The 14,278-nt window shown below is 39.4% G+C and overlaps 1 protein-coding gene across 1 annotated transcript in view; it reads left to right on the top strand.

Moving 5' to 3' along the window:
* AMPH (amphiphysin) overlaps positions 1–14,278 on the top strand; it is a 152,164-nt gene that overhangs the window by 96,085 nt on the left and 41,801 nt on the right. The window contains exons 5-11 of the mRNA XM_014946158.1: positions 1,307–1,402; positions 2,758–2,865; positions 3,253–3,338; positions 5,213–5,288; positions 6,284–6,366; positions 10,180–10,318; positions 11,986–12,114. Of these exons, the coding sequence (XP_014801644.1) occupies positions 1,307–1,402; positions 2,758–2,865; positions 3,253–3,338; positions 5,213–5,288; positions 6,284–6,366; positions 10,180–10,318; positions 11,986–12,114 (717 nt within the window). The remainder of the gene's footprint in view (positions 1–1,306; positions 1,403–2,757; positions 2,866–3,252; positions 3,339–5,212; positions 5,289–6,283; positions 6,367–10,179; positions 10,319–11,985; positions 12,115–14,278) is intronic.

Here is a 14,278-nt window from a genome sequence, read left to right as displayed (position 1 = left end):
CCTCTGTGATTTTAATTTGTCCAAAATTTGTATCAGCAAGATACAAAGGCAAATGCCCAAGACTGGTTGTTGCTTCCTATGATCTAACGCTGTGCCGCTCTGTAGACCACTGTGATTAAATATTGTGTTAATAAATGAGGTATTTCTTTTAACCATGATTAATAGATTGTAATAATTCATTAGGGACTCCCTTAGGGTAGGAAATGAATGAACTGAGTGCTGGCATCACACAGCATTTATAATATGCCCTATAGTAGCTCATGATAAATCAAACACTGGGGAATAGCTTTCCAGGGTTGCCGGTGAGGATAACAGCCCTGCAGAGCAGTGCTCACCCCCTTTACCCTCCCTCCCAGCAAAGAAGGGGGTTCAGTGATTTTTTGAAATGTGCAAAGAAATGGGGGATCAGGATATTTAATGTGTGCTAATGACTTGCTCAGTTGAGAACCCGGGACCTCAAGCACTATGTCTCTATGTAACTGGATTTGCTTCTGGCAAGGAATCTCACCCTGCTCCCCACGGGGCCCTTGTCACACCAGCTGCGGTAACATGTTGTTGAAAAACGAAAAGCTCTAAGGAGTGTCTCTTGGTGAATGCCCAGGGCTGCGAAGGGAAGTTCTGCAAAGCTTCTGAGGGGGTGGATTTTGCTTATTTTGCCTCTGATGTTGGCACGTTTCATATCTGGCATCCTGGTTCTCAAGCAGTGCGAGGTAGAGTTCTTGTCTGTGCAACGGTCATTTTATCAAATGGACCTTAATGGCACAAAAAATATGAGATGGAAAGACCTGTTTTTTAGGGTGAGTCTCCACAGCTTTTATTTTAAAAACGACCAAGCAAAGCTAAACTTACAAACCCTCGTAAATGATGGGAAATAAGCTTTGTTTTTTCCTTCATTTTATTTACTCCTCTATTTTTGGTTGTCCTTCTTTTCTCTGTAAGGAAGGTTCATCATCACTGAACATAGGCATAAGAACTAGGGCAACTTCAGATTCTGCATTGTTGACCCTCAGGGACCTGCAATCCTGAGGAAGCCCTTGAATCTGTGATATCCTTATTTTCACAGTTACTATTTGAAAGAATGAAAACACAAGCTAGTTATTGTGCTAAATCTTCTTTTGTGAATTTAAAACTTGCAATATCAAGATAATCTTTTCCATTTACCTTGTAAGTACACTTTGTTTTATTGCTCGGAAGAACATTTTAAAACTTCAGGAAGATTAATCTTTACCAATTACATTTGTATTTCTCCTAGGTTTGGAGTGGAATTAAACAACTAAGCGCATTTTTCTCTTTTCCACCTTTACAGAAATGTGATGAACTTTGGGAAGACTTCCATCAAAAACTGGTGGATGGCTCGTTGTTGACCTTGGACACATATCTAGGACAATTTCCTGATATCAAAGTACAGTAATGATTTCCTATAAAGGACAATTTTTAAAATTAGCGTTGAGTCATAAAATAAATACAAAATTAGATTACAGGCAAAGAAAAATCAAAAAGGAGGGAAGGTGGAAGTCATTCTCTTTTGCAATGTAAAAGATGTTGTTCTGTAAGTAAATCCCTGACATGAGGCTGCACTGATTTTCTAGGTGAACAAAAATATTTTGCAGGCAGTAGTACTTGGAAATAAATTAGCCGTTGTAGATAAAATTTTTTATGTTTTTTTCCTGGTCTTGTTTATTTGGTATGAGATCATTCTCACCAGCTTCAAGAGGGACACATTAAGCTCTTCAGCTGTTAAAATGCCAGACAAATTAGAATGAAAAGAAGTCTTTTTGGTTTTGGCTAGATGCACCTGTGGGTATCTAAGTATCTTTCTCTTGACTAAGCCACGGTTCCTGTCTTTTAATTAATTATAAAAAGATTTTTTTAATAGACATCAGGAGAGACTGTTGTGCAGAGTCTAGCCTCTCCCAGGAGCTTTGTCTGGTGCAGGGTCCAGGGAGATGGTTACTAAATGAAATGTGTGGGGATAAAGAATCATAACAGGTGAGAGGTAGATACTTGCACGTTTGAATGTGACTGTGTGGACATAGCTAGAAGTTCTTTGTGATGGTTTATAACTGAGTCATGCAGTCATCCCCTTTGGCATTTATCTCGAGGACTAAAGGAAAAATAATTAAAAAAATCCCAATATTACTGATGTTCAGTCTCAAACTTGTAAATCAAACTGTCCTTACGCTCTCTCAGCATGTGGAATTTATGTGTAATATATAGCTTTGCAAAGTCAGTGCATATCAGAGGACTTTTATTTAGTTTTAAAAGAATTATATCAGGTAAATTAGCATTCCTATTGTATGTTGAGCACCAGTTATCGTAGTTATGTGTCAGAGCAACTATACTAAAAAGTCTATTTGAAGCATTTTTCCAACTCTAGAAAAAAATTACGTTAATTATTTATTAAATTTGCAGACCAATATAAGGGAAAAGATGGTGTTACCATGAGTTTAAAAGGTCCATTTATTCTGGAGAACGAGACAAGGCTTGCATAACAGTGGTATCTCAATTCCAAGGCCCATAAGCCCTATGTCCACAAAAAACCCTTCCAAACAATCTGTAAATGAATTCCTTATTGAAAATAAGGTGATTAGTTTGTCTCTTTTAGCATGTTCATGTTCCTGCATGATGCAGTAATTCAGATATGAACATCAGATTAGGGAGAATAAAAGTATGTCAAAAAACTTAAATGACAACGTAGGTAAAATAGCTTTTAAAAAAGTGCTGTTTATGCTGATTTTCCTTTCTACCCCTGTACAGACTCGCATTGCAAAACGAAGCAGGAAGCTAGTGGACTACGACAGTGCAAGGCATCATCTAGAAGCCCTGCAGAGCTCCAAAAGAAAAGATGAAGGCAGAATTACCAAGGTAGCACAACGGGAAGGATGGTGGCAGAAGATTTTGGGGGCTCTGGTGGCATTTGTTTTTGTGCAGAGACAGAGCACAAAGTTTGTTTCTCTTCTTTTTCCTCTCCCAGAAATGGAAATAATGATAGCCTTAAGCATAAATATGTATTGAGCATTGTGGTGCATGTGGAGGACGTGCTGGGCCTCTCTCAGGAATGCGTCCTGTTTGAGCCCTAACTTTCTCTTTCAATGAGACTGAGGGAACTGCCAGTCCTGTGTGGGGCTAACACATCCTTTGTTAATAAAAATTTTAAAAGACCCACCAAAAAAAACCCGCACAAAACCAATTTCAGCAGGTTTTCCTATGCCGTAGTGATTGCAGAATTCACTCTGTTTCATTTTGGTTTAGGCAGAAGAAGAATTTCAAAAAGCACAGAAAGTGTTTGAAGAGTTTAACACTGATTTACAAGAGGAGTTGCCATCTCTGTGGTCACGGTAAGCCCAGGCAGATACTGTCTGGAAGGCCTAAAGGGGGAGTTTGGAAAGGGAACCAGGGCATTTTAATGAGCTGATAGAAAATGGTTTGATGGCTCCTTGAAGATCCCATCCATTATCTTTTTTAAATAATGAAAGGCAAAATGCCTGCAAATAATCCAAAATTATACTTACTATAAGTGTATTATGCTTATGTCTTTCAGTGTATCCTGGCACTTAAGATTTGTTATCATATCTTCATTCTGAGGTGCAAAAGGTCTCCATTTTATGGGTACATAACTGTGTCAGAGCACAGAACATGCCTACAAACCACTGCTTCCATAACCTTTCTCAGATACCTTGGGGGTGGATACCTGATCCTTTCAAAGAAAAAAAAAATCCAATTGGTAATAAATAGGATCAGATATTTCCACTGTCAAAAGTAATTGTACAGAGCGACCACATGTTTTTCTAGATTTGTAACGAGTCCACTTACAGGTCATTTTTCTGTAAAAGGTATTGAAACAAAGAAACCTTACAAATGTATACAGATTTTATGGCAGTTGTTGTTTCTGTGTTCCCATAAGGACTACCCAAATGGTACAAGAAGGGACAAACAACATTATAACTAGATCAGCGTACACATTTTGTAGTTTTGCACTGAATACATCTGCGATGGAAAAGCCTTTGATGGCATAGATCATTCATTCGAGAAGTTTAATCATGAATTGTGCTTATATAGAAAATATAAGACAAAATGAACAGGAGAACAAAAGCAGTAGAAAAATAAGCATCTCATTAGTGTGCCGTGTTCTTTGACAAATGGCAGTCTGGAGTGGAAATGTGTTGTGAGTCACTGAAGTATCATTTGTCTGCTTTGCCTTCTAAATTAATTCCTGTTAAATTTCATCTCAATGGAGGCTTCTCCTGCTGTGTTTCTGCCTATTTCAGTTGAAAAGCCTCTACAAGTTCAAGGTATTTATTTTATGGGCTTACTTAAAGTAAAAGTGCATATGAAGGATTGAGAGTAAGGGCCCTTTTATTTCAATATGTGTGCTGCCCACTAACTAGTCTCAGGGAAAGGCAGAATTTCATTTGAGCAATAGGCATAATTTAGAAAGTAATTGCTTTCAGAGTCCTCTTTTTTTTAAGTTATTACAACTCTTCAGGGAGTAAAGAATCCATTGAGTTGACATTTTGCAGTCTTATTCTCATGCAAAAGATGATTTTATTATTTTTTTTTTAATAAAAGTTTGGAGAAACTACACATGGAAGTTTTAAATAGGGAAAAGAGTAATTAAAAACCTAAGAAAACCCCCTTACTTTTGAAGTGTACAAGAGGTATTTAATCACTCACCCCAAGCAAGCAGATTTTCGATGACGTGCAAAATTGCCTAGTCTGTATTAGAAATTATTTTCTCTTCTATACGTGTGCATGTATTTCAGGGCTGATTTCTTTAAGGAGGGCTGAGCATGAGACACTCACCTCCAGGTCTCCAGAGGTGCCTGCATCACCCAGGTGCTGCCCTGCTGTCTGGTGGGACACAGGGTGCCCAGAGCACCTTGTCTTCCCTGCGCTGGTCCCATACTCATAAAACAACCCTTTTCTGATCTTCCCCTTCTCTAAAACAAGCTACAGCCCCCCCTGCTATGGAGTAATCTCAACTCGGTTCACCCTGTGCAGCGTGAAGTGTGACAGTTCTTAACACAAACAGAAATCATCAAGAACAAACTATGTCTGAAATTGTGACATTCGGTCCAATTATTTGCTTTGCTGAGAGTAATAGTCAAGAACGTTGCTTGTAGTCTGGGGAAAAAAGTATGAATTTGCCTTTGTGGCGCTCCCACCCCTATCTTTTATTCTCTCTTTCCTTTCTTTGTGCCATCCTCTGTAGACGAGTTGGCTTCTATGTGAACACCTTCAAAAATGTATCCAGCCTCGAAGCCAAGTTTCACAAGGAAATAGCTGTAGTGAGTAAAAACGAATATCTCATGTATAATGGGTCGTGTGATACGCGTAACAGCAAGCGTCTCGTAATGTAAAAGCCTCACAGAGGTACACATGAGAATTTGCCCTAGGTCCAGATGTCTAGTGTAACCCTTGTATTCATTTCTACATGCCTTTTTTTGCACTCTCCTTAAGGGAAGGGCAGCCCATACAATTTGGGATTACGGGGCATTATCAGCTGTAGCACTAAATTCACGTTCTGTTTTGATGACTTCTCCATTCTTTATAGTGTGCTCTTGCCTTTAGTATGTTTTCCGTGTCCGATGGCTGGGCATCGCGTTGATGGTTGGACAAGATGATCTTTAAGGTCCCTTCCAACCTAGAAGATTCTGTGATCACATTGCTTTAATCACTACAACAAAAACATGTCAAGCATTCCCCTCAAGACTGCGATACACGCTGTCGGCAATGCAACGTTCTATCTGTGACTGTAAGGCAAATCGAGCAGTTTCCATCTTTTGCCATGTACCTTGGTAAAAAGTAGTGTATTATCTATAATAGGAACTCAAATTGTTTGGAAAACTTGCTTGACTGAAGTCCCACATAAATTCGGATTAGCCTTTTGAGGGGGAAACATGAGTCTTCTTGGCTACCCATGTTGCTTTAAACATTAGGTGTCCTCCTTCATTGGGGAAAAGGCAGCAGTCAGTCACACTTAGAAACTTGTTCTCTGAAAACCAGCTTATGTTTTTGAAGAACTGCTGTTATCTTTGATTCTGTGGATTTTCACTGAATTTTTAGAGTTGGAAGGGACCATAGAGATCATCTAGTCCAAACTCTATTTTGATAGGTTTCCACTTAGGCTCTTGATATATGTGGCACAGAGTATTTTTCGAAGGATTTATATGCCATTTTAAAGTTATCAGATTTTATATTATCAGGCCGTATTTATCACTTGTGTTTTTAATCATTACTCTAGTGCTTCATGTAAACTCAGGCAAGTGTTTTGTTTCCTCAGCTATGTCACAAACTTTATGAAGTGATGACGAAGCTGGGAGATCAGCACGCAGACAAGGCCTTCACCATCCAAGGGGCACCAAGGTGAATTTACTGCTTTTTTTAATTAATTGCATTGCCATAGGCTTTGTGGGTTCCAGCACATGTAAACACCTACACCATGTGTAGTGATGGCTGCACAACCCCATCACTGGGTCTTCTCATTCAGGATGATGGATGAAGGTACCTTGGTTGGAATTCTTATCGACATGAGTATAGATGAAAACTTCCTTCATCACCCACTTATTTTTCCTTTCAAAGAAAAAAAAAAGAATAAGGGCCAAATTCTCAGCTGTTGCAATTTAGCCTAGTTCATTCTAGACATGCACCAGCTAAGTATATAGCTTATTTATTCTTAGAGGCTTACTGTAGAGCAATGTTGCTAACTCTTATATTTTTTTTTTAAAGCCTTGAAATGTTTAGATGTGTTTTTAGCTCCTAAAGGCATATGATTTAAGTGAGGATCCCAACCTTTGTAAGTCAGCTTTTCTCTCTTCTGCTCATGGGCGAAAAGTCAAGAAATGTGATCCGAGAGCCCATCACAAAAGCTGAAGTAAAAAGAATGTCACAAAATACCATATTTTTAATTACTTTAAAAACGAAAGCAGAAAAAGTTCAAAATCAGATGGTGCTTTCTTAAGGTCAGTGCATGCCAGTGCAGTATTTTGGACTTTTTGCTTGCAACAAATTTAGCCTTTCTGCCATAATTTGATTTCTCAGTACTGTAATAGTCATAGCCAGCAGAGTCTGAAATTATAAAACAGTGAGACTTAGCAAAACACAATGGTATTTAGTGTCACAAAATACCATATTTTTAATTACTTTCAAGAGAAATCTTGTCTTAAAAACAAAAGCAGAAAAAGTTCAAAATCAGATGGTGCTTTCTTAAGGTCAGTGCATGCCAGTGCAGTATTTTGGACTTTTTGCTTGCAACAAATTTAGCCTTTCTGCCATAATTTGATTTCTCAGTACTGTAATAGTCATAGCCAGCAGAGTCTGAAATTATAAAACAGTGAGACTTAGCAAAACACAATGGTATTTAGAGTGAATACATGAATCTTGAATTTCCAGCTTATCAGAAGCAATCAGAACAACGTTATAGTTACTGCTAATTTGCCCTCAAGTTGGACTCAGATTAGCCATAATTAAGACTGACTGAACAACATAACATCTGCCTCAAACGTATGGCTGATATTTCTACATTTGTTTTGATCTCACTTTGGAAGAACAAAGAACAAAATATTGAACCTTCTGACTTAGTGTGAAATTCAGAACTACTTTACTATGAACATGTTCAAAAATCTTGTTTTGGATTAGTTCAGTGTTAATCCATGTTCCTCTATACTTACACACTGCTTCAGGAGTTGTGAGCTCATGCATCACCACTTCCCAGCCCTTTAGGATGGACTCACGAGCTGGACTATGTTTCCATAAAGGATTTGTAGGGGCCCTTTAGGATGGACTCACGAGCTGGACTAAAGGATTTGTAGGAATGAAAAATAATGTAGTGTTGGAAAACTTCAAGCATTTTTCCTAATAAACAGATACTAGTAAACAGTCCACCTGTGTCTCCTAGACCATATCCAGCATGCACATGCTCATTCCCACTGAATTACTCCTACTATCAATGAGAGAAAAAAATAATAATTATTGCTGGAGATCAGTAGACATAGATAATGTGGTGTCATCTTAACTTTTTTTTTTTAAATTGCTTTTTAAAATTATTTTATTTTAGTTACCATGTTACTTTTTTTTACTGTACAGAGCTGGATGAAAAATAATGTAGTGTTGGAAAACTTCAAGCATTTTTCCTAATAAACAGATACTAGTAAACAGTCCACCTGTGTCTCCTAGACCATATCCAGCATGCACATGCTCATTCCCACTGAATTACTCCTACTATCAATGAGAGAAAAAAATAATAATTATTGCTGGAGATCAGTAGACATAGATAATGTGGTGTCATCTTAACTTTTTTTTTTTAAATTGCTTTTTAAAATTATTTTATTTTAGTTACCATGTTACTTTTTTTTACTGTACAGAGCTTTGTGTGAAAACCTGGATAGATTTTGACTTCGGTTATTAGTTCAGATGCTCTAAAATACTACTCAGGAGTGGGTGTTTGTAAGATAAAACAGCTTTCCTTGTTAGATGCATGAGAAGTAGATGGTAGATAAATGCAGTATCTAATCAGTCCTTTCAAGAACTGTGTAAAAAGAAACATCTTAAAAACTTGTATGCTACTCAGTACTCTGCTTTGTGTGAAAACCTGGATAGATTTTGACTTCGGTTATTAGTTCAGATGCTCTAAAATACTACTCAGGAGTGGGTTTTTGTAAGATAAAACAGCTTTCCTTTTTAGATGCATGAGAAGTAGATGGTAGATAAATGCAGTATCTAATCATTCCTTTCAAGAACTGTGTAAAAAGAAACATCTTAAAAAAACTTGTATGCTACTGAATACTCTATCCTGAAGGCAAATATTGTACCTGGGAAAGAAATTTCTTAATAATTGCTTATTTTTTCTTTTTTTTTTTAATATTTCCACAGAAAGAGGTGGTGAGTGTGAGCTAAGTGTGTCCTTTGCAAAGAACGAATTATTCTCGTGTTGGCATTAGGAACCTGTTTATGGTGTGGTCTCCTCGATCAGTTAGCGCTTCTGTTCTCCCTGGAGATGTGTAGGAGTGGCTCTTCTCTTACAGAGTGCTGTGGCTGTCGAGTGCTGTAGTTTGTAGCCTCCCTGAGTTGTTAAGCTTTCAGCATTTCTAGGTAGCTGAATATGTCTTGGCATTTGCACCAGGTCCTTTTTGGTAATATTTCCACAGAAAGAGGTGGTGAGTGTGAGCTAAGTGTGTCCTTTGCAAAGAACGAATTATTCTCGTGTTGGCATTAGGAACCTGTTTATGGTGTGGTCTCCTCGATCAGTTAGCGCTTCTGTTCTCCCTGGAGATGTGTAGGAGTGGCTCTTCTCTTACAGAGTGCTGTGGCTGTCGAGTGCTGTAGTTTGTAGCCTCCCTGAGTTGTTAAGCTTTCAGCATTTCTAGGTAGCTGAATATGTCTTGGCATTTGCACCAGGTCCTTTTTGGGGGAAGGGCAAATCCTTTCTCAGAACTTCATCAGATCTTTCCTTAGTATCGGCAGAGCTCTGTTGAAGTCACTTGGCTACTGCTTGTTTATAGTTGTGGTGAGTTGTCCCTCTAAATAGTGATTTCTTTCTAATAACCTTGGTTGTGTTTTGCTTTATTGAAGCCTCTCTGAAATTGCTGAGCTTTCAAAATTCCTTGCGTTATTCATGGTTATGCCTTCCCCTGGGGTTTTTGTCTTTAGAGCCTTTTATTCTGACAACTGTGTGAAATGAAGACAATCATTCTGTCTCACGTTTTATGATAGTTATAAACGTATATGTAAAGCCTCATTTCAAATACTGAATCTGAAAAAAATGCAGGTGCTTGGTTTCCTACAAGTTATATACTGAGGGTTATATATATATACTGAGGGATATGGTGTAGGGGAGGACTTGTACAGTAGGGTAGATGGTTGGACTCGATGATCCCAAGGGTCTCTTCCAACCTGAAATATTCTATGATTCTATAATGATTAGGTAAACAGATGTTCCAAAAATGAAGGCCACTCAAAATCAAAGCTTCCTTCGACACTGTAGATCACAGAATTTTAATTGAATTTAATTGCAGTTTTGGTTCTAGTCGCTATATAATGGCTCAGTTTGTCCCCAGTGTGTGCTGCCTTTTGTGGTCACTGGTGTTACATCAGGGGTGCAGGTCAACTATTGCATCAAATTGTCAAGGTGGTAAGTCAGCACGATATGTATGTCCTTGCCATCCCTTTGCTTCTCTTTAGTGATTCAGGTCCTCTCCGCATTGCAAAAACGCCGTCACCACCAGAGGAGGTCTCTCCACTGCCCAGCCCTACTGCTAGTCCCAACCACATGCTGGCACCAGCATCTCCAGCACCAGCCCGACCTAAGTCACCCACACAGGTAAGCAGAAACCCAGCAGGAGAAACTGGCCTGTCATGCAGTAACAGGTAGCTGAGATGATGTACATGGTGGATTTTTCATCTAGGCTGTGACTGAGAGGTGACAGGAAAGCCACTGGCTCTGTCACACTCTGTTCTGTTCATTGGTTGGTCATCCCTGTGTCACAAGCGTGGGTGGAATGTGGTTTTTATATAAGGGGGAATGAAGAAAATTTAAGATGACCTGTGAACTGGGGGGACTTGTGGTGACAAAGCAAAGCACTCCTTGAAAAGTTGCATAGTCTGTAAGGAGCCATATCCCAGCAGTGATAGTTTGAAAAACCTATTTCTAAACCCTCCTTGTGAATTTCAGTAATTATGTATTTCTGCTCTTCATTCACCTTCAAATTCATGCTTACCCTGCAAAAAAATTAGCCAGTGAGTATCACTGGTCTGGCCAACCTCTAAAACAGTAAATAATAGAGCTAGCTTAAATACTGATGTGAACATTACTGAGAATTAAAGACTTGATTGTTGTTATTAATGATAAACATTTCGTTATTACCTTCAAATAACTCTCAATATTCTTAATAAATGTTATTAATAGGAATATTCTCAGTGTTATTAACACTGGATCGAGAAGTTTGACACTGTTGGAATCAAACCCCAATATACTCACCAGTATCGGTGAAATAAGAATCAGTTTCATCTGTGGCAGGAGAGTTGTATGTGACACTTGGTGAACACATCAAGTGAAGACTTGTGTTGGAGTTACTGATGTTTTCAGAATTGGGATCGAGTCCTAGGTCAATTTTTGCTCTTTGTACACACACAGAAGAGTCGACTGAAGATGGCTTTTCCCTTGGAGGTTGCCCAGAATTGGGATTGCTATTTCTCTGGTGGGAGCACATCAGAAGGAATATTTTTTTGTGTTTAGTTATACATGAACACGCTTGTTTTCTCTGGTTTCCCAAAATGTGACACCTCACTGCCTGAATATTCATCTGATAGGACTCAGCTTAGTCCTACTGGTGCCAATGGTGTTGGGTCACTATACCACCTAAAGGGGTTTTGTGGATTTTATTTTTTTTTACTTGGTATTTTGACAGATTTTAAAATCACCCAATAGTATTTGGCGTTATTTCAAGCAATTAGTTTGTCACAGTTATGTGAATCTCTGGAGAGGAGGGGGAATTAGTAACCTAAGCACCTTTGAGGTGCTGTGGTTCCCAGAGATGATGTGGTCTTAGCTTTAAGTAGGCTTTAAAAGTAGCGACAGGTGGGCAGGCACAAAATCCCAAAGCTAAACAGAAATGAACTTAAGAAGCCAAAAAGCTGCAGAAGCCTGGTTCTGTGCAATATCACCCTACAGCTGTGGGCTGCATAGGAGAGGAGCCGTCCTGAACGGTGTGGCTGTCACAGCAGGAAAAAAAATAATCAGCTAAGAAATGCTTTAAACCCTGAGTTGGAACGAGTTTGAAACATAGAATTGTTTTGTTTTTCCCCACAAAGTTTATTTCAGGGTGCTTGGTGGTGAACAACCAAACCAGTTCCTTTCAACCTATGGCTTATTGCCATGTTTGAAGTGAAGCAGCAGAGATAAAAACCTAACACAAGTTGTTCAGGCCTAGCTTGAAGTTCTTTCTTTTATCCCTGGACTAGTCTGTGACATATTTGCTGTCTGCCTAGCTGAGGAAAGGCCCGCCAGTCCCACCGCTGCCCAAGCTCACACCCACGAAGGAGTTGCAACAGGAGAACATCATTAACTTCTTCGATGACAACTTTGTCCCAGAAATAAATGTGACGACCCCATCACAGGTAAGCTCCAGAGCATGGTGGATGGGGCCAACCATGCAATCGCCCTAAATTCTCTGAGATGGTGGCCCTTTGGCTGATCTCTGTGGGGAGGGAGGAGGCCCGTGCAGGTAGAAGACAGAGGCACAATTGCCAGTTTATGTTGTCTTGAAAGGGTCACACGTACAGTATTTTATCGTTGAATAGATCTTTGAAATCACTCAAAAGGGCTAACGTTGCTAACATATTGAAAATAAAAGAGAGATTTCCTGAAAGGCCTAACCAAAAATACTGCGAAGCAGCCATGTTTGAGGTTTCACTGCATCCAGGCTGCATTACAAGCTGAGAGTTCATCTAAGGTGCTTTTTTTCCTAATCCTAAGCATTTCAAGTGACATTTTACAGTGATACTTCATTGCTTCTGTTTCTTCCATCAAAATAATAAAAAGTATTCATTTTTTTCTTTTGAGTGATTTTTAAAAAAATGGAACTTGGCTGTTTTAATCAACTTTTTGCAGGTATAAAAGGCCGCTCCAGCTACATTAGTCATTCACTTGGCTCATAGAAACATTACATAGCAGAGAAGTGATCAAAATTACTTTTATCTCATTATTATGAAATTTTTAAAAATTGTATATAACAAACAGGAAAGCCACAGTTGTGTAAAAATAAGTTTGTATAATTTGTATTCAGTTATTCCAGGTTTTATGGTGACTGGTGGTTGTTCAATAATGGGCCCTTTCTATTATCCTAATTACAGCTCTGAAATCCGGGCCTGTGTCTGATAGACTGGGGAGAAATATGCAGATCTGAAGCTTATGCAGAATGTTTATGAATTTTTCTTTTCATGTGAATTACTGTTTTTGTACTAATTCATTTGACAACACAGGAGGATGCAGGCACAGCAATGGAAAACAAAGTTATTTTAGAGAATTCGAACATGTGATGTTTGCTTTTCTTGTGGAGGGGAGAACAAGGCACTGCTGTCCATAGGGATCTATTTGGAAGAGAAAAGAGTTATTTATAGTTAAGTCCCCATGCAATTAAAGAATTAATGGCAGCTCCCAGTGTGAAGCCACTGCTGGGCCTTCCTGCTGAAGGGAGATTGCAGGTCTGTTGCATCATGGTACCCTGACTTCACGGGAGTTATCACTCTGGCAACGTGAGCCTTCACATCAGTGGTAAGAGTCAGCATAACGTGTGCTAGATGTGCTAGCTTTAAATACTTTAAATGCTGTATTCACCCTACCCTCACCTCTCAGGCTAGCCAGGGTAGCAGGAATGGAACCAGGTTGCCTTTTCCATTAAGAGCTGATACTGCAATGGGACTTTAAATGAGTGTAAGTCACATTTCCAGAACCTTTACATCCTTTCTACAAGAGATTGTTAGAAAAATGGAGTGGCATAATAGAGGTGGGGCATGCTCCTGAGAATGAAATCTTTCCTTTGTCTCTCAAGGAAAAACTGATTTCCTTTCAGTGAGTTATTTATGTCCCTCCCTCCTCCACAGTTAATGACCTGGGAACGACCCAAGCTATTCCCTGGCCACCTTCTCATGAATCATCTGCACTTCTCCCTCCACAAACCTCCCTCCTCCACAGTTAATGACCTGGGAAAGACCCATCCCCATGATTAAAGCATCCTTAATGTATCTGAGATACCTGAGTATGTACAGGCATACACAAATGGTATGATGTGTAGGTTTTATACCCTTCTATAAGAGAACCAGTTATTGAAAATGTGTTGCGTGAAATCCACAGGAAACAAGGACTTATTCTTCTTGGTGTTTATGGCATCTCCTGCACTCCCAGAGCCCTTGTTGGGCAGTATGGAGGAAACTATGGAGCTGCAGAAAGCTGCAGAGCTTTCTAATTACAGAATTATGGAATGGTTCAGGGTGGAAGGGACCTTAAATATCATGGAGTTCCATCCCCCCTGCCCTGGGCAGGGACACCTCCCACCAGACCAGGTTGCTCCAAGCCCCATCCAGCCTGGCCTTGAACCCCTCCAGGGATGGGGCAGCCACAGCTTCTCTGGGCAACCTGTTCCAGTGTCTCACCACCCTCACAGGAAAGAATTTCTTACAAATATCTAATCTAAATCTCCCCTCTTTCAATTTAAAACCGTTATCCCTCATCTTGTCACCACACTCCCTGATGAGTCCTTCCCCATCTCTCCTGTAGCCCCTT

The sequence above is a fragment of the Calidris pugnax genome, unplaced genomic scaffold (genome assembly GCF_001431845.1).
Source record: "Calidris pugnax isolate Ruff unplaced genomic scaffold, ASM143184v1 scaffold151, whole genome shotgun sequence".
NCBI lineage: Eukaryota > Metazoa > Chordata > Aves > Charadriiformes > Scolopacidae > Calidris > Calidris pugnax.
This window is presented reverse-complemented; position numbering and strand designations above follow the sequence as displayed.